The 19,544-nt window shown below is 34.1% G+C and overlaps 1 protein-coding gene across 2 annotated transcripts; it reads right to left on the bottom strand.

The window, feature by feature from the left end:
* Window positions 1-12,003: 12,003 nt before the first annotated feature.
* LOC114269299 (cell division protein FtsZ homolog 2-1, chloroplastic) lies at window positions 12,004-19,544 on the bottom strand. 2 transcript variants are annotated; one of them, XM_028210594.2, is made up of 8 exons: window positions 19,304-19,544; window positions 18,132-18,843; window positions 16,776-17,075; window positions 15,703-15,793; window positions 14,697-14,821; window positions 13,999-14,091; window positions 12,845-12,901; window positions 12,004-12,490 (listed from the first exon to the last, which is right to left on the bottom strand). In XM_028210594.2, exons 2-8 carry the CDS (start codon window positions 18,723-18,725, stop codon window positions 12,383-12,385), a joined length of 1,368 nt encoding a protein of 455 aa, XP_028066395.2. In that variant the 5' UTR covers window positions 18,726-18,843; window positions 19,304-19,544; the 3' UTR covers window positions 12,004-12,382. The 2 variants fall into 2 exon arrangements, with proteins under 2 accessions (XP_028066395.2, XP_028066396.2); XM_028210595.2 differs by having other exon boundaries at window positions 18,132-18,673; window positions 19,304-19,537.

Below are 19,544 nucleotides of genomic sequence, written 5' to 3'. Positions count from 1 at the left end.
TTTGTTTTTTCGGTCATATCTTTTACGAAAGTAATTGCGGATTATGGAAACGATTCACCTTGTTCGATTTTTAGTTTTTCAAAATATTTTTTTAGAAAATTTTACTTTTTTATTTTTATTAAATTTTTTTAATATTTTAAGTAATTTTTTTTACTTTTTAGACACACCTAACATAAATACACCTAAAAAGTAAAAAAATTATAAAAAAATCTTCCAAAAATTCACTAAATACCAAAAATACAAAAAAAATGTAAGAATTCAGTATATTTTTTATATTTTTATGTATTTATTAATTTTTTAAAATATTTTTTCACAAATTTTTACTTTTTAGATACATCTAAATAAGGTGCATATAAAAAAGTAAAAAAAATATTTAAAATTTAAAAAATATTCACTAAAAACAAAAAAACACAAAAATCAAAAAAGTCAATTTTCAAAAAACTTAATCCAGAAAACTCAAACCAAACACAATGATTGATTTTTTGTGCGTCGTGAAAAGTGAAATTTTTAACGATTGACTTTTTGTGCGTCGTGAAATGTTTAATATTTTTAACAACTGGTGTACGCATATCATGTATAACTAATCTATTAATGATATGTCATATGCACGTCATAGAAAGTTTTATATTTACTGTTAACATTGCAAGTCGTAAAAAAATCATCGTTATCAACATTCACAACCTACGCAATAGACACGTTGTGGTTGGAAAATTATTTACGACATGCAAAACAAGCAAATCATAAAAGTGAGAAACCACGACTTGTATTTATTGTATGTCGTTGATGTGAAGCTGTAAAAACCCAGCTTTGTTGTAATGCGGTTTTGAAAATCATAAATACTCAGATCATGTTTTCAAACTTTCAAAAACTTTATTTGATTTAAAACAAGCTCCTAGAGCATGGTATGAAAGATTGACTAATTTTTTACTTGACAAAGATTTTTCTTGAGGAAAAATATATACAACTCTTTTTATAAAAACTAAAAAAGAGGATATGCTAATTATTCAAATTTATGTTGATAATATTATTTTTGATGCTACTAATGAAAATTAGTACAAAGAGTTTGCTAAAGATATACAAGGTGAATTCGAAATGAGTATGATGGAGGGAGTTAAATTACTTCCTCAGTCTACAAATTAAACAAACCAATAATGAGATCCATTTAAATCAAATGAAATATATCAAGGATCTACTCAAAAAGTTTGAAATGGAATCATCAAAACCTGCAGCAACTCCAATGACTACATCAATAAAAATCAACAAAGATGAGCAAGGTAAACTGGAAGATAAAAAGAAATATCGAGGTATGATCGGTTCCTTACTCTATCTTACTGCAAGTAGACACGATATATGTTTAGTATTTGTATGTGTGTATGTTTTCAATCCGCACCTAAAGAGTCACACATCACAGTAGTCAGACGTATTTTTAGATATTTTGTTGGCACTCCAAATTTGGGATCATGATATCCTAAAGGAACTACCTTTGAACTTTTTGGTTACTTGGATGCCGATTTTGCGAGATGTAGACTTGATTAGAAAAACACTAGTGACACTTGTCATTTTCTTTCACTCACTTCTTGGTTTTGCAAAAAACGGAATTCAGTGGCTCTGTCAACTGCTAAAGCAGAATACATTGCTACTGTTGGGTGTTGCGCACAATTGCTTTGGATGAAACAACAACTTCAAGATTTTGGATTTCACTATGATCATATTCTGATAAAATGAGACAACACAAGTGCAATTAACCTTTCAAAAAATCATATTTAACACTCACGCACTAAATACATTGAAATAAAATATCATTTTCTAAGAGATTATGTGCTTAAAGGTGACATTGAACTCGACTTTATGCTTACAAATCGTCAATTAGCTGACATATTTACCAAACCTCTTAATGAAGAAAAATTTTATTTTATTATAACTGAACTTGGTATGATGAATACTCTTATGTAATAATTATATATAATAATAATAATAATAATAATAATAATAGAATGAATAAATAAAATAAAAATTAAAAATTAAAAAAAACACATTTTTTTTTATAAATCTTCTCTCTCTCTCTCTCTGCTCACCTACTCATCATCTCGCTCTCACTTCATTTCTCTCTCTGTTTTCCTCTCTCTTTCTCTTTCTTGTCTGCTCTCGCTCCATCTTATCCTCCAACACCGTCTTCATCACCACCATCATCCGACACCATCGTCCGCCATTTCTGATCTATCCAATTCCATCTCCAATCTACACAAATCCGTTCTAGATCTACACAAATCCATCTTTGATCTATACAAAATCCACCTCTAATTTTCGCCCTCTTTTCTAATCGTCACAGATTTTCATCATCGTCACCGATTTTTATCACCATCATCAATCCTTACATCCACAAGCATCATTTTCCTATCAACATGTTAAAATTATTTTTGCACCGTGTTATGTTTCTTATCTAGTTGTATGTGCTACAAACTCTCTTGTATTTAATAACAATTGCTTCTACCTGGTATGAAGAAATCGTGTTTATTTGTATTTTCTTTTTTTATGCTAGTACCTTTGGTGTAGTTGTTTATGGCTTAATCTTAATGGCCTTTGGTATTATAAATTGGTAATCTGTTTCTTTTAATTTATATAATTTTTAGTGCATTAATTTAGGAGAGACTCATGTTATGTAATATTTTGAGATTAAATCTGTTAGGTTTTATTTCTTGGCAATCCCGTTTGACAAAACTCCTTTGAGTTGTAATTTTTTTCGCACTTTTATTTCAGTGAGGCTATGAGTTTATTAGATGCGAATCCAAACTCGAATCGAACCATGCAAAGAAGTTTGTGATGTTAAGGCTTTCAAGATTGCCACTTCGCTGATTATTACGGGGGTCGAGCTGCCCGGTCAGCTCGCGGCCGAAGCAAAATTCAAAATTGCATTCAAAATTGCATGTCCGTCGTTGCTCGCTCGAGCCAAGGAATTCTCGCTCGAGCTAGGGCTTGCTCGCTCGAGCCAAGGAATGCGCGCTCGAGCCAAGGATTGCGTCCATACAAAAACCTGAAAGAGTGTATTCCTCGCTCGAGCCAAGGATCCGTCGCTCGAGCCAAGGCACTAGTAGAAATCATAAAAAATACACTCCTCGCTCGAGCCAGCAAAGCGTCGCTCGAGCGAGCCTCAGAATCCGGATTTCTCAAAGAGTTTGTTTTCTTCCCAATCTAGGATTACTTTTGGTTCTCTATAAATACTTGGTTTTCTCCCAAAACTAAGGTATTGATTGAACTCCTCCAGATCTTCTTTTTGGTTCTTAAGGATTATATCTGGGGATATTTTGTTAGTTTTCTTTGATGTTTTTATTGAGTATTCAACTCATGGTTTAACGAGAGTACATCAAAGGTTGTGTTTTGTTCTACAAAAGAGAGAGTTGTTCTTCGGTGGATTCTGAAGAATTCGAGCCTGAAGCTTTGGTGGATTCCGGGGTGGCTCATTGTAAAGACAATTCCGAGGTGAAGACGGGTTGGAAGAGGCACATAGAGGTTGGTTCAATTAGGCGTGGATTCGCTAGGTAATTGAGAGTATACCTGTGTAATTCCTTTAAATCTTCTTAGTGTATTGTTTTTGTGGCTGTTGCCCGTGGTTTTTTGATCACAATTGGAGGTGTCCAATTGTGGTTTTTTCCACGTTAAATCGTTGTGTTTTTTTTTTGTCTTGATTGTTTGATTGGGATTGTTATATTCTGCTTAAAATTGATACATAATCACAAATCAACATCTAGGGAATTTCTAGATTTTTCAATTGGTATCAGAGCAGGTTGCTCGTTTGTTTTTTAAAACTTTAGAGCGAGATCTTGTTTAATTTGTGATAATGGATACAATTCGTGAAGGAAATTCTATGGTTCGACCACCCCTACTTGACGGATCCAATTATTCTTTTTGGAAAGCTCGGATGAGATCTTTTTTAAAATCTATTGATGAAAAAGTTTGGCAATCCGTCATGAATGGGTGGACTGAACCAACAATTACCGTTGATGGAGTTACAATCTCCAAACCAATTGATAAGTGGGACACAACTGATTACCAAAATAGTAGCTGGAATAGTAAAGCTATCAATTCTCTCTTTTGCGCTGTCACACCTGAAGAGTTTAGTCGTATTTGCAATTGTGAAGTCGCAAAAGAGGCTTGGGATATCTTACAAACTATTCATGAGGGCACTCCTTCTGTTAAACGCTCAAAACTTCAAAGGCTCACATCTAGTTTCGAAAACCTTTTAATGAAAGATAGTGAGACCTTTGATGAATTTTATGCGAACTTGAGTGACATTGTAAATTCCAGCTTCAATTTAGGTGAAAAAATTCCAGAATCCAAAGTTGTGGGAAAAATTTTGAGATCCTTGCCCGATCGGTTCCAACCAAAAGTTACGGCTATTGAGGAGGCTCAAGATGTTGACAACCTCAAGCTGGATCAGTTGGTTGGAAACCTTCAAACTTATGAAGCACATAGGAATTTCAAAAAGAAACAAAAAGATATTGCTTTTAGTAGTGCTCATAAAGTTGGAGAGGATTCTGATGAGGACTATGAGATAGATTCCAAGATTACGGCTGCTTTTGTTAAACAATTTAAAAAATCTTTTTTGAAAAAGAATCCTAATCTTTTGGAATCTACTCATTCTCATAAATCTAAAGGCAAAAATAAATTCAAAATTAATTCTATAGCCAAGAAGGAGAAAGGAAAGATACAAGGGAACTCTGAAAGACTCCAATGCTATGAATGCCAAGGATTTGGCCATTTTGCTCAAGAATGCCCCACTCGTTTGAAGAAGAAGAAAGCCCTTGCCATCACTTGGGATGATGAATCTAAATCTGATGAAGATGAAAGTGACAATGAAGAGCAAGGCGAAGAGGGACATAAACAATTCCTTGCTTTCATGGCGGCTTCCGAAGCTGTAGGACAAACAGAGTCTCCGAAGATGTCAGTTGAGAACACCACTGATAATGAATCCTCGGAGAGTGATCATGAAGAGCTTGAGGAAGCTTATGAAAAGTTGTACAAGGAGTCTCTTAACTTATTCAAGTTGAATGACAAACTCACAAAGAAACTCAAAGCATGTGAAAGTGAGAATGTCAAACTTAAGGAGGAGATTTCCGAGGCCAGGATTAATGTCATCAAGGTAGCTGATGATCGACAAGTTCTTTGTGCAAAACTGTTGACTTGTGAGACAGAGAGGAATGAGCTGCTGCAAACCCATACCATGTATGAAGAAAAGATTGAATCTCTCGAGATGTCACAAGTTGCTTTGGAAGAACTAATGATCAAGAAAGAGGAAGAGCTCAAGTGTGCTATGGCTACCATTGGTCTTTGGAACAAAGGATCAAAGACTTTGGAGGATATCATTGGGTCTCAACAAATGAGTTGCGACAAGAGTGGCATTGGCTTTGGTGGTAAGAAAGAGCAAAAACAGAGTGCTTCAACATCTCATGATACAAGAACTCAAGGAAAGGGGGGGACAAAAGATTCAACAAGAGGAAAGACTTCTCAAACTTCCTAGAGTTGGTAAGGTTAAAGAAAAGGAGGTACACCCTGTTTTTATTTGTCATCATTGTGGTATGCATGGTCATATTCGCCCTTATTGTTATAAATTGCATGGGAGAGTGTCTCAAAAGGGTAGGAATTCGAATACATTTTGGATTAGGAGACAACCTTACATGTCCAGGCAGAATACCAAGATTCATAAGGGTGTTCACAATACCACGACATTTACCAAGACCGCTAGACCTAATTTTGTTAAGATCAAAAAGATTTGGGTAAGGAAACTTGACTTGTGTTAATTTGTTTATTTGTTTTAGCTTTTGGGTTTTTTGTGTCTTTTTTTTAATTGAAAAAAAATGTGTGCTTGTTCATTTTTATGTCTTGCTTTATTCTTGAAAAAAAAAAAAATCCAAAAAGATTTTCTTAGTATGGTTTTGCAAGCTTGAAATTTTTGAGTGGTCCTTGGTGCATATTGGATTTGATGAGAGTATCCATTACCTGTTAATATATGTGTGCTTTCTGTGGTCATTACTCATTTTGGAATGTGTGTTCTTTGATTAGTATGTCTCATTCTGTACACACTCTTGGATTAGCAAATTGTAGAGTCTTCCGCCTTAGTGATTATTTTTTTATGGACTTCTGGCATTGTATCTTTTGCTTTTCTAGAGGAATTGACCTATACTAGCATATCTTGGGTGATGTTGAGTCTCTTAACCACCTACCATCCTTTTGCATCTCCATGGCTTTCCCCTTAATTCTTTGCAGTCTAGCCATGAGGAAAAGGCTACCTCAGAGTCACCAACCAGGCCATCCTTATTATATCCATGCTTCTCTGGTTCGGTTTCCATACTCTTGAGCGTGTCAGCCACCAATGATTGTGCAAAAGAAAAAGAAAAAGAAAAAGAAAGGGAAAAAGAAAAAGAAAAAGAAAGAGAAGAAGACAAAATATAAAAAAGAAAGGAAAAAAATGTGCAAAAGAAAGAAAGAAAAAAAAAAAAAAAAAGATTCATTGATTGAGGGGGAGCCTCCGCCTTTACTCACCAAATACCCCTTGATTCCTAGTGGTTTGACTTTCCTTTGTAGTGCTTAAGATTCTCTTGTCGGAGGTCCGGCTTTCATATCACTACTAGGATTGAATCTAGTGTTTGTCGAACTCCAAGAGTCACACACACACTTTTATCATGGGATCTATGCTTTTCACATAATGCATCACTTTCTTGCATGAGGAATCTTCTACAGACTGTGCACATTGTGTTTTCTTGTAATGGTGCTTCTTGGATAATCTTATGTGTTTTAAGGTACTAATCTGAAATTCCTTGCTTGCTCCACCATATTATTTTTTTGTCGTTTTCTTCTTGTTTACTGTTTTTAGTATTTGTGGTTGCTTTTAGTGAGGGGGAGTTTGGTTCTTTTTGATATGTTTTGGTAAGGGAGATTGGCTATATGTTTTGCATGTTACTTGCACTATTTGCCCTTCTTGTATGTTCATGGTATTTACATCGTCATATCATTGCTTGTGTGGTCTATGATCTTGCTTTTGTTGTTTGAGAGTTGTTTTTCATGAGTCTTAGTTTTTCATCTATTCATATTTTCCATCTCATGTTTCAAGATAATCGTGTCATATGTCTATTGCTTTTTCATATACTTTTGTGGGACTAATAGTTGTTTTGGAGATTGTGGCACTAATAACTGTTTTGCAGATCATGACCTTGAGAAAAAAGTTGGCTTTTGTTGGCTGTAATGGGTTGGGGTGTTTAGGATTTTATTTGTTAGGTGTGTTTTGTCACGACATTGCCAAAGGGGGAGATTGTTAGGTTTTATTTCTTGGCAATCCCGTTTGACAAAACTCCTTTGAGTTGTAATTTTTTTCGCACTTTTATTTCAGTGAGACTATGAGTTTATTAGATGCGAATCCAAACCCGAATCGAACCATGCAGAGAAGTTTGTGATGTTAAGGCTTTCAAGATTGCCACTTCGCTGATTATTACGGGGGTCGAGCTGCCCGGTCAGCTCGCGGCCGAAGCAAAATTCAAAATTGCATTCAAAATTGCATGTCCGTCGTTGCTCGCTCGAGCCAAGGAATTCTCGCTCGAACTAGGGCTTGCTCGCTCGAGCCAAGGAATGCGCGCTCGAGCCAAGGATTGCGTCCATACAAAAACCTGAAAGAGTGTATTCCTCGCTCGAGCCAAGGATCCGTCGCTCGAGCCAAGGCACTAGTAGAAATCATAAAAAATACACTCCTCGCTCGAGCCAGCAAAGCGTCGCTCGAGCGAGCCTCAGAATCCGGATTTCTCAAAGAGTTTGTTTTCTTCCCAATCTAGGATTACTTTTGGTTCTCTATAAATACTTGGTTTTCTCCCAAAACTAAGGTATTGATTGAACTCCTCCAGATCTTCTTTTTGGTTCTTAAGGATTATATCTGGGGATATTTTGTTAGTTTTCTTTGATGTTTTTATTGAGTATTCAACTCATGGTTTAAAGAGAGTACATCAAAGGTTGTGTTTTGTTCTACAAAAGAGAGAGTTGTTCTTCGGTGGATTCTGAAGAATTCGAGCCTGAAGCTTTGGTGGATTCCGGGGTGGCTCATTGTAAAGACAATTCCGAGGTGAAGACGGGTTGGAAGAGGCACATAGAGGTTGGTTCAATTAGGCGTGGATTCGCTAGGTAATTGAGAGTATACCTGTGTAATTCCTTTAAATCTTCTTAGTGTATTGTTTTTGTGGCTGTTGCCCGTGGTTTTTTGATCACAGTTGGAGGTGTCCAATTGTGGTTTTTTCCACGTTAAATCGTTGTGTTTTTTTTTTGTCTTGATTGTTTGATTGAGATTGTTATATTCTGCTTAAAATTGATACATAATCACAAATCAACATCTAGGGAATTTCTAGATTTTTCAAAATCAATCAAAGAAGCACAATCTTAAGGAGAGTTTGTATATTCTATGCAGAATTTAAAGGGAAGTATATATTGTTATCAACTAATTTTTTTTACTCTTTATTTGCACCAAAAATTCTTTTTATAGCAAAGACATATTTTTTTAAAAAAAAAAAGAGAAATGCTTACAATTTTATTTTAGAAGGAGAAAATATTGCTAGATTACATGTAAGTTTTGAGAAGATTTCACAGATTTTTTATGTTTAACTTCTCTCAGTAGCTTTTCATAAGTCTCTCTTACATGTCTCTCTCTATTTTCGACTTCTGTGAGTCTTGACATTATAATAGTTGCATAATATCACATTGCATTCTCTAACTGAAAAATTTTCCTATCTAGATCTCTCTTCTCCTGACGAGTCTTAGCCAATTGTTGTTTTAAATAGCTCACATCGACTTTCAATTGCTGATTCTCTTGTATTCTTACTTGTAGTCATCGAGCCATATTAGAAACTACAGTCTATGTACTAAAAGTCATAGTGTTATTAATAGCATCGATATCACTACGATTACCGAAAACACTAGGACTCTCATTTACTGGAATAGCGTGTGAATGCACTATAGGTAACCTCTCATTTGCCTGAATTTCAGGCACCTTATTCATGTCAGAACCATTGATAGTTAAAGTAAGGAATGACATAATTACCCAGAAAGTAAATAAATAAATAAAAAAATTCTAACAACACTTGAAGATTTCGTATCTTTACATATCATTTGTGTCACTTTTTATACACTTCATCGATCCAATAATCGATACATATCTGCTCAAATCTCTTGTTTGTTAACATTTTGAGTGCCGCTGCACCATTTTTCTAGAGATGATACAAAATCTCAAAAATGATCACGAGAAGAATTAAGAAAACTTATCATATTTTTGGCAAATCAGATTATTTTTTCAAATGTGTTTGTATACTTTTCGTTTTGGGTATTGAAAATTTTCATCTCTATAAAAAATTAATATATCAATATTTTATTTTGATAATGTCAAGGGGGAGAAGAAATTTGATTATTTGACAAAGAATTTGTTAATAATAGGGGATCAAATATAATAAAAATAAATGCTTGTATTATGATGGTTGAATATTTTCATGATGCATTTATTCATGTGAAAATTTGTGTCAAATTTATGCTTGTATTGCCATCATCAAAAAGGGAAAAATTGTTAATTATGTAGTTTAATTTTGATGATATCTAAAATATTATGTGATAAATTATGATTTTCTTAATATACATATTTTATATTATTTGACGCAAATATTCTCTGTTTAAAATATATATTGTATGATATATTTGTTATAAATATTATTTAAATAAAAATATTTTGAAAATTTTACTATTCACATTTTGAAAAATTCGGCTGATCACTATTCATCTTTTAACAAATTTGATATGATTGTCTTCTTTTGAGTAAAATTGTATTATATCTTTTTGATACTTATTGCATCGAATTCAAATTTATTTTACATTTTTTTTTGTATGTAGGACATACCCACATAATGAGTATTATGTGCAATTATTTTACATCAATATATTACATAAATATATAATATAATATAAAGTTAGTAAAGCGGGGGATTGCATCTTTTATATATATATATATATATATAATATTATATTCAAAAGTTTTGATTGAATTAGATTGATTGAGTTTTATATTCAAAACCTTGGTGGGTCCTTGAATTAACTTGACTGCAAAAGTTTGACAAAGAAAAAAATGTGCTGGGCTGCTTTTCCACAAATTATTTATAGGAGCGTTGATGATGGAGCGTCTATTTTGTCGAGGAGTGTCTCTTCTCCAAACGGATAGTGTTTTATATATAAATAGAAGTGTTTTGTGTGGAGAAAAATCAAGAATTTAAAATAAATAAAAAAATTCTATGTGCTCCAAAATTGTGATTTTCACTCTGCTCTTTCACTTTGTGAGAAAATTATTGTAAAAGACAGTTGAAGTACTTCTTATTTTTATTTATTATTTTGTGGTGTATTGATTCATTTTGATAGTAAAAAAATTCTTAAGGAGGTTCCTTAGGGAGTGAATGTAAGTCTGGCGTACTGAACCACTATAAATCTTAGTATTTGATTTTCTCTCCATATCTCTCTTACTTTTATATTAATAATTATTGTTATTTTTTATTTGTCAAAATTTTAATATTTTGATTATTATTTTAAATATTATAAAATTATTTTTAATAACTCAACTCACCTCCTTCTTGAATTACTTACTGGGATAACACATAGAAATCAAACATCACATATCTCCACGTTTCATTGTCATCAAGCTTCAACACTAAACCCGACAGGCCAATGTTCGAATTCCACGACTACCCCAACCCCATGTTTCGCCAATGTCGGGTTTGTATCCCCAAACGTTGTCCACTAAATCGGCATATATGGGGGACAAAACTCACGTTTCCGTCTACGGTTGAACATATGCTGTGTGATGTTCAAGACAATGTACCAATTTGGGTTGATAATGTAGGATTTGGATGGTGTAGGGTTTTTGCATCCCTATTTTGAATGTAAAATTGGCAATAAATCGGAAATCCCATTTATGGCTACACTGTTTCCACCAGTAAATCGAACAATGTCACAGTGGTTTTAGAATCTTTCCATGTCTAAAGTGTGGTATTCGTTTGTGAAGATGGAAAGAGCTCAAAAGTCTATAGTATAGATTTGCAACATTATGGCAAAACCCACATTAGTCATTTCAACATTATTTGAAAATCCACATTTGCCTCCAAACGCGCAACACACACGTGTGTTTATTTACATTATAATGAGACTTTTGAATCCATAAATAAATAAAAAAAAGACTAAACAGTTGACAAGATCACTATTTGAGAGTTATTAATGCTTCACCCACATAAGAATATTAAAATATTACATTTTGTCTGATTTAAGAGTGTTCCATGAAATTAGATTGGTCAAAGAGTAGGGTGATTAAATGCTTGATTATTATACAATAATAAATTTTGTTAAATCTATTTTTATTAAGCTTTACTATTAAAATTTGACAATTTAATAACTGTACTCATTTGTCCATGTTTACACTCCAATTGAAAATATCAATTTTTTAATTTTTAATTTTTTCAGTGCCACCATACTCCTATGGAAAATGAAAATGAATAGAATCAACTTTAGATACAAGGAGAATGAAATGCAAATTAACAAAGTTCATAAAGCGACTATTTAAAATAACATACAAAAAAAAACTAGACTGAAAATTTGTCATTTTATAACGGGTAGAGCCGATCTAATCTACTGTTACTGGCTGATTAGAGATAAATATTGGTTTATCCCTCCTTTTCATACGGCTTCATTGGTGTATAATACTCTGGACTACTAAATAATTTTCCTTTGATTGGACCAATTCTGGAGAGATGAACTTTAGCTCATGTAGAGTTTCTAAGTAAAATGGTTGAGCTCAAACAATCAAACTTGATTTGGAAACTAAACATTTTAGACACCAAAGCTCAAGTTACCCCTTGGCTAATGAAGTAAAATAAATGTACAGTTTTGCTAGAACGCAGAAACCGCGCACACAATAAAACACAAGAAAAATCTTGTCCATCTATCCGGTTTTGTAACTGATTTCTGGACTAATTCATAAATTTGTGCCCAAGTAGCATTCTTGTGTGTATTTCTGCACTAGTAGCAAATTTTTGAGAACGAAAACAGCATAGATATTTCATTAAGATTCAAATTAAAACAAAACTATATATACATTGTCAGGCAGCAACAATGGAAATATTGCAATCAAGCACTTAGTGCACTTTGATCTCTCTCAAGCAGGAATTGTTTCCCTCTAAAACCAAACGGATAAAGAAAAGACTACATTTATTTACTATGAAAACTTGCAGTTTCGCAACAAACAAACTAATAAACCTGAAAGGACTGCATCTCTAACAAGGCGGAATCTTAATCCCCAAGATGGAACTAGAGCTTGGCGGGAGAAATGTCAAGCTTGAGGATAGCGAGAACGACCTTTCTTCCTTAGGAATTCAGGGATCTCCACTGAGCCGCCTTCAGTGAAAGATTGACGTCTATTGATTCCCAGGTTGATGTCCTGCAATTCTCAGATCGAGAGAATAATAAATTAAAAGAGAGTCCCTCCATGTTCCAGGTTGAGGAAATCAGACACAATCCTGTTTCCCTTTGAATTTGAGGCCACTCGTTCTTCACATAGCGTATCAATGTAAATATTCATCATCTTGAATGGTCACATTTCGAAAAATGGTACTCATCTAAAATGACATTTAAAATCTTGAATGTTGTCTTCCCAAAAAAATCCTATAAATGACCACATGAATCCATCGAGTTTTTTAGATGGCTCATTCAAGGTGATGCACCTATGTACTAAAACTAAGCAGGCCGTAAAGAAATGGAGAGAGAGAGAGAGAGAGAGAGAGAGAGAGATTACCCTTCCTTCAGATTCCTCTAGCCGTTTGAATCCAGTGGCAATCAGAGTTATGCTGACCTGAATTCAAATCATGTTGATTATCCAGTTATCGTTGCCAAACCCCAAATGTCTTATATTGTTGTTAGTTAAATGAAATCTCTTTTATCGTACCTAAATTATGTAATGCATTGCAAAGCGAAGTTCATCTTATATTTTTGAACTGTAGTATATGTATATGTTTCGTCACCACCAGATCTGCACATCGGCTTCTTAATTCAAATTCCTAACAATCTGAATATATCAACTAGTTTATATGAATTTTCAGCAATTTCAAAATTCCTTCTGTAGCTTTTAAGCACTTTTCTGGACTTCTGTGGGCCATCTTCACATTAAGAATTAATACCAATGCACTTTTTTATTTATTTCTAATTAAACTTCATTTTTAAAATTTTTTTAAATTTTATTTATAAATATGTAGAAACTGTTTCCAATAAATGACTTAAAAAGAAATTTATTCAGCAAGGATGAAAATATGAGAGTAAAACATCAAAAAATAGTATTTAAGCAAATATAGGTAGAAGGATGAAAATATGAGAGTAAAGGGGTTAAGGATCATTCTTTCACCAACATAAAAAGAAATTTATTCAGCAAAACATCACAAAATGGTATTTAAGCACCAGTCAAGTATATGTGCTTGTATAGTGACCCATCAAAATAAAAATGTTTACAAAATTGTGGGACAAAATATATGTTGGTTTGTCTGAAGTTGTATGTAAATTATAATTTAAAAAAAAAAAAAAAAAAACATAACTTCAAAGGTGAAGTTCAAAAAATATCATATGCTCTGTTCTTTAATGCATAGTAGTAGTCATATGCTCTATATCATATGTCCTAACGCAGTTATAGTTGTTTTCAATTGAAAACAATGTATACTGTATGCTTGACCTGTGACAAACGCATGGAAAATCAAAAGTTTTTTTTTTCTTTACAAACATTATAACAACACTTGCGTCTAGGATTTATGAGGAGTTTTGTGTTCTAGATGGTTACCCAGTGCAGACAAAGGTCACCCTAAAAAGTCTCCATGCCACATTGCAATACATAATTTTAAGTGTATGGTAGTACTCATCTGGCATGACATACAATCAGCACAGACAAGGGTCTCCGTAACTTACTTGGCCGCTTAGTGATTGATCTATCACTGCTCCAAATATTAAGTTTGCATTTGGATCTACAAGGTCATATATAACCTCCGCTGCAGCATTTACCTGGCAAAATGTGAAATACAAATAAGATGCTATAGTAAAAGATATAAATTAAAGAAATTAAAGTGTGTTATAATGTGCCCCAAGTTAGCATGAACACAATACAAGCATATTATAGTCGGTACAAGAAAATAATAATTCCCTTTAAAAAGATTTACAAAAACAATATTAAATAAACTATTTGCAAACCAAATCATAGCATGAACTACACTCTTGTATTAACTCAGGTACGCCACTATGGAGATCAAGAAGCTATATGGAACATAGCAATGAGGTAATGGGCCAATTAATCACCGAGAGAGGAAGAGATAATTCAACTTGTGCCATTCCCAATCCTCGTCATTTAAGGATAATTATCTAAATTTGTTATGACCATTGACAATGCAATTGACACAAGATCTCCCTGCTTTTCCTTTCTCTTGTGTATGTTTTCCCACAAGCTAGGCTCTGCCAGCCTCCGGCTATACCATTTTGCATCTCCTGTTGGTCTCAAGCATATGATTCTTGGGATCCATGTGACAACATACAAAAGTTAGACAGCCTCACTTTTGGGCCCATATTAATGTGCATGAATTCCTAGTAAGTTGAAATAATGAATAAAAGCCTACCTCATATAGAGTGAGATCGCTTCCTCCAGTTATGTTCCAGACTATCCCAGTAGCTCTTTCTATACCAATATCTAATAAAGGTGATTGAATGGCATTCAATGCAGCATCTCTTGCCCTGGTCTTGCCTGCAAAGGAATAAGAAACCAACAATTTATCAATATAGGCGTGCATGTCAAAAAAAAGGTCACGCAAGTAATTAGGGTTTCATACTTCAACCGTAAATAATGGTAATCTCATTTGGCAAGTAGTGGATACAGAGTTGCAAGTTGTCAAAATTCTAAACGGCAAGGGAATAATAGATAAAAATCCATGGGCATGGAACTTCTCATAAGTGTTTGTGCTTCTTAATTGCAACTGCTATAATTTTATTTATGCTTTCTAGGTTTTAGAGCTGCACATATTTTGGTAATTTTTCATTTATTGAACATGGGATGCTAGTCGTCAATAAGTATTATTGAAAGTCATGTTTTACATATCTTTGTGTTGTAGGATTTAGGTAGTGAGGCAATTTCTATATGACGAAACTTGAGTCCATTGTCAAGTGCTTGGGGTTCTGTTGTAATGGGTAAGGTTGAGTGTCCAAGAGTGTTAGGGTTAAAGAATGGCATAAGAGACTCTGATATTGCTCTGTTATTAAGTATAGTATATCTGCATGAGCATGTTGCATTACTTTATGACACGCTTTTTAAAGTGTACTAACATTGGTCAACTTTTTTCTTGTACCCAAAAAAATTGGTCTACTTTCCTCATCTTCCTAATTTGATCAGGCTATGAGAAAAAACCAGAAATTTCAGACATTAAACAGAAAAATAAAGTTAAGAGCAGAAAAAAAAATATAGAAAACCAACAATTCCGAAAATATCATGCAAGTAAGAACTCAATCCTCCCTCCCATATTAGCCCGTATTAGCTATTCTTTTCTTAAACCTCCTTTGCTCCTTTCTTGAGATCTATAAAGCATTTGGTAAATAGAAAAAAGTCAGCCAATAAAGATCCACTTAATTTACCAGTTGCAGTTCCTATTCCCATTAGAGATGACCCTGCATTTTCCATGATAGCTCGCACGTCTGCAAAGTCAACATTAACCAAACCTGGGACCTGCAGTTGAAGTAACCTACCACCAATTAGAAAAATAGAACATTTTTAAAATGTAGAAGCTGACAAATGGGAAACCTTTGACAAGAAAACCCCAACATTTGAAAAATATGTGAACCCGAGACAATCCTTCAAAGTGGAAAGAGAGAGAGAGGACCTCGTTGAATGATAATAGCTAATAAATACACATTATACATAACAGCATCATAGGAAAGCATAATTATGTAATTCTAGCCACCTAAGCAATACTTTTTTCCTTCCATTTTTTTTAAGATGAAGGACACCAACCAGTTTTGATCTATGTTTATTGAGGGTGCCAAAATTAGTAATACTTGTTCTTCATGTTTTAATTTGATAATCTCTTGTTTCATTAAGTTTTAAGTCAGTAAAAAACACATAATTGTTTTTTATCTTTGAAAAATTATTTATAGCTCCACTACTCTTTTTTCTTTCTTTCTTTTTTTTTTTTTTTTTTTGGTATTCTGTAAAATAATAGACAGAATAATTAGTTAACATTTTGCAGTCTAGTCAACTGACATTCTTGAGGTTAAGTCATTTGCTTGCACATGCAAATGGAATGGAATAGTCTACCAGATTACACATCATTACACTGCAGAATAGCCTCTTGGATTGGTATTCAATTAATCAGAATAGGTTCACGTACGACAGAGACAATTTTGAGCGGGATATATTCCCAAATCCCACTCAACACGAAGGAATATTCATCCAAGAGGGCATATGAAAATTCATAATTGCTGTCCTTAAATTTTTTGTCCACTCTGAAAAATTTTAAAATTTTAAGGGTGCATGCATCGAACACATTCACACCCAACTAATATAGTCTGAAAAACCAAAACTATCCCTCTATTTTAGTTTAATAAGAGCATTCACACTCATCTAAAATGGATAATATTGTAAAATCAAAATACTAAAAACCTCTACTTTTCAAATTTATCAACAAAAAAATAGTTTATGCATTTTGTACCGTTATTATATCAGAGATACCACGAACCCCTTGTCGAAGTATATCATCAGCCAAATTAAATGCTTCAGTTACAGGAGTAGATTGTGAAACAGCAGTCAACAACTTGTCATTTGGAATAACAATCAGTGTGTCAACATTGTCTCTCAAAGCTGCGATTCCTTCCTGAGCTTGAACAGCACGCCTTCGTCCCTCAAAAGAGAATGGAGTTGTGACAATGCCAACAGTTAAAATACCCATTGACTTCGCAATTCCTGCAATTACTGGAGCCCCACCAGTGCCAGTTCCCCCGCCCATTCCAGCCTAAAGTTTTTAAGTTATTAGTGAGAAAATATAGCAAAACTGAATAAATATAAACCACACAACAAAAAGTCCAAGCATCATTTTTTTGTTTTTATTTTTTATTAACTTACACACACGAGTTCAACTACTCTTGATACATTAATTTATGTTATCAATGACAAATTTTAACAAAATTGAATAAACTACGCAATTGACAAGAAGCACGAACGATATGGAGACGCCCAAGCATAAATTTTTTTTTTTTTAATTGACATATGTAGACACTAGAAGTTGTGCCACACATATTGTGTGTGTAATATAACTGCAGCAGTTACATAAATTGATGATTTTGAATGGTTGAATTTATAATTTTTACCATTAAATACAAAAAAACAAAAATTCTTCAAATAGTAAAAAAGTTATTTTTGTTGGATAATTTTGAATTAGAAAAAGCATCACACAACTTCAATTTGGTGTTCACAACAGTATAAATATATGCATGCAGAAAATCTTGATGCCTTAATTACTTCAGGGCATCGGTGTCTGTGACATGGTATTATTAGAAAGGCAATGTGTCAACGTCAAGGCTTGACAATTCCCTTCATAAACACAACCTAACAACCAAACCTCAAGTTCATGAAGGACGAAATTCATTTGGTGAACAGATTTTGAAAAACATTTAGATTAAATACTTTGGCTCCAGATTTTTGAGCAAGCTATAGGTAAGGAGGCTTTGAACCTTCCAATGGACTTTGCCACATGCTCCAATCCTACAATTACATGGAATAGACCACCATAATTCCATTCCTCATTCAAATTGATTGACATTTAATACAAAGTTGGAAGCACTATAAGCATAAAAATCCCCACATTTATACTTTTGGTTGTTTGCACATTTATGCATCATTAATTATGCAACTAACTTGCCTCACAACTTTCCACCAAACATCTAATCAATGAAGTAAGTTTATCATCGATAAAAAATCAAGTGACAGCATGAAGTTTTACAATGTGAGACATAAGTTCCACAATCGCCAAGGTCAATTAATAACGGGAGCAAAGAGGATATGAACCTACTGTTACGAAGACCATGTCAGCACCAGAAACTGCCTCCTCTATTGCTGCTTTGCTTTCGTTTGCAGCATTCATGCCAATTTCAGGGTTCCCACCAGCACCAAGACCCCTGGTTAGTTCCTGTCCAATTTGTAGTTGACTTGCAGCAGACACAGGCGACATCCTCATGGCTTGAACATCTGTGTTGACAATCCAAAACTCCACACCCTGCATAGAACTCTGAATCATTCTATTGACAGCATTCGAGCCACCACCTCCAATGCCAACAACTTTGATCTTGGCTTCGTTGTAGTTACTTGGAATAGAGGATTCTCTCAAGCTCTCAGTGCTACTTCCACTGAAGCTCTCCTTCCTTAAACTAGTAGCTGTGTCGCTTCCCTCACTCCTGAGCATCGAAACTTCGGGGTGTAGATTCAGAAAAGGGTCTTTGCTCTGATTTGGGCTAACTCTCTGAGAGTTCATCGAACATTTAAATTGAGGGAAACTCGTATTTGGGCAAGTATCTCTAGCCTTCATTACTCTCCTAGGAATGCCCAACACTGCAACTGGATTTCGTGCATCAGAAGGCAGAAAAGGACAACGTATGTAAGTCGCCATTATCAACAGCGGAAAAACCCAATTCTTGTAATTACAATTCAGTGATGGATATCAAAAGGTTAGAAAACCAGAATGCCCAAATGTCTGAAGTTCAATTCACCAACCATTCCATCCCAAACTGTTGAAAACCAAGAAGTCAGAAACACTTTCTAAAGAAGTCAACAAACAACTTCAAAGAAGAACATACATAATTTATTTAATCCAAAAGGGTTGTCCACGGAGTATCACACGTAATTTCTAATATAACCTCCTTAAAAACCAAGAACAAAATCAGAACCCATATTACAAATTCTACGAATAAGTAAAAATGAAACAAACACAGACGAAAAGTGCAAGATAGAAACAAGAAAATGGCCAGCGAGAGAGAGGGAATAATTAAATACACTACACCCACTAGGGATACACAAAAACTAGAATGACCTCAAATCACTAGTTAAAACTTCAAAAATGGAACAAATTTGAGAGAAATGACATAAAACCCAGAAACAAAATGTCCCCAAATTGCCAAACAAAGCTTCAATTGCGAGTAAAGCAGAGAAAATCTCGTCTGGGTCTTAAAACGCTTAGCATAAGAGTACCTGTGGAACCGAATAATCGAGGGGAGAGTACGAGAGACCCACCAAGCATCTCCAAATCAGTAAAACGAGGAAGAAAGTGGGTGAGGAGTCTGAGAAGAGGATCAAGAAGGGTTTTAAGAGTACGGTACGGTGGGTGGCATGGACTGTGACAAATAAAGTCACTATCTTTTTGACAACAAGCGGAGTTGGATTTTTTTTTTTTTTTTTTTTTAACATGTGTAAAGGTGTGATGAAGTATAAT

This window comes from Camellia sinensis, chromosome 14 (genome assembly GCF_055761805.1).
Source record: "Camellia sinensis isolate YWXY chromosome 14, ASM5576180v1, whole genome shotgun sequence".
Lineage (NCBI taxonomy): Eukaryota > Viridiplantae > Streptophyta > Magnoliopsida > Ericales > Theaceae > Camellia > Camellia sinensis.
The sequence above is the reverse complement of the archived record's forward strand: the minus strand, read 5'-3'. Positions and strand labels throughout refer to the sequence as shown.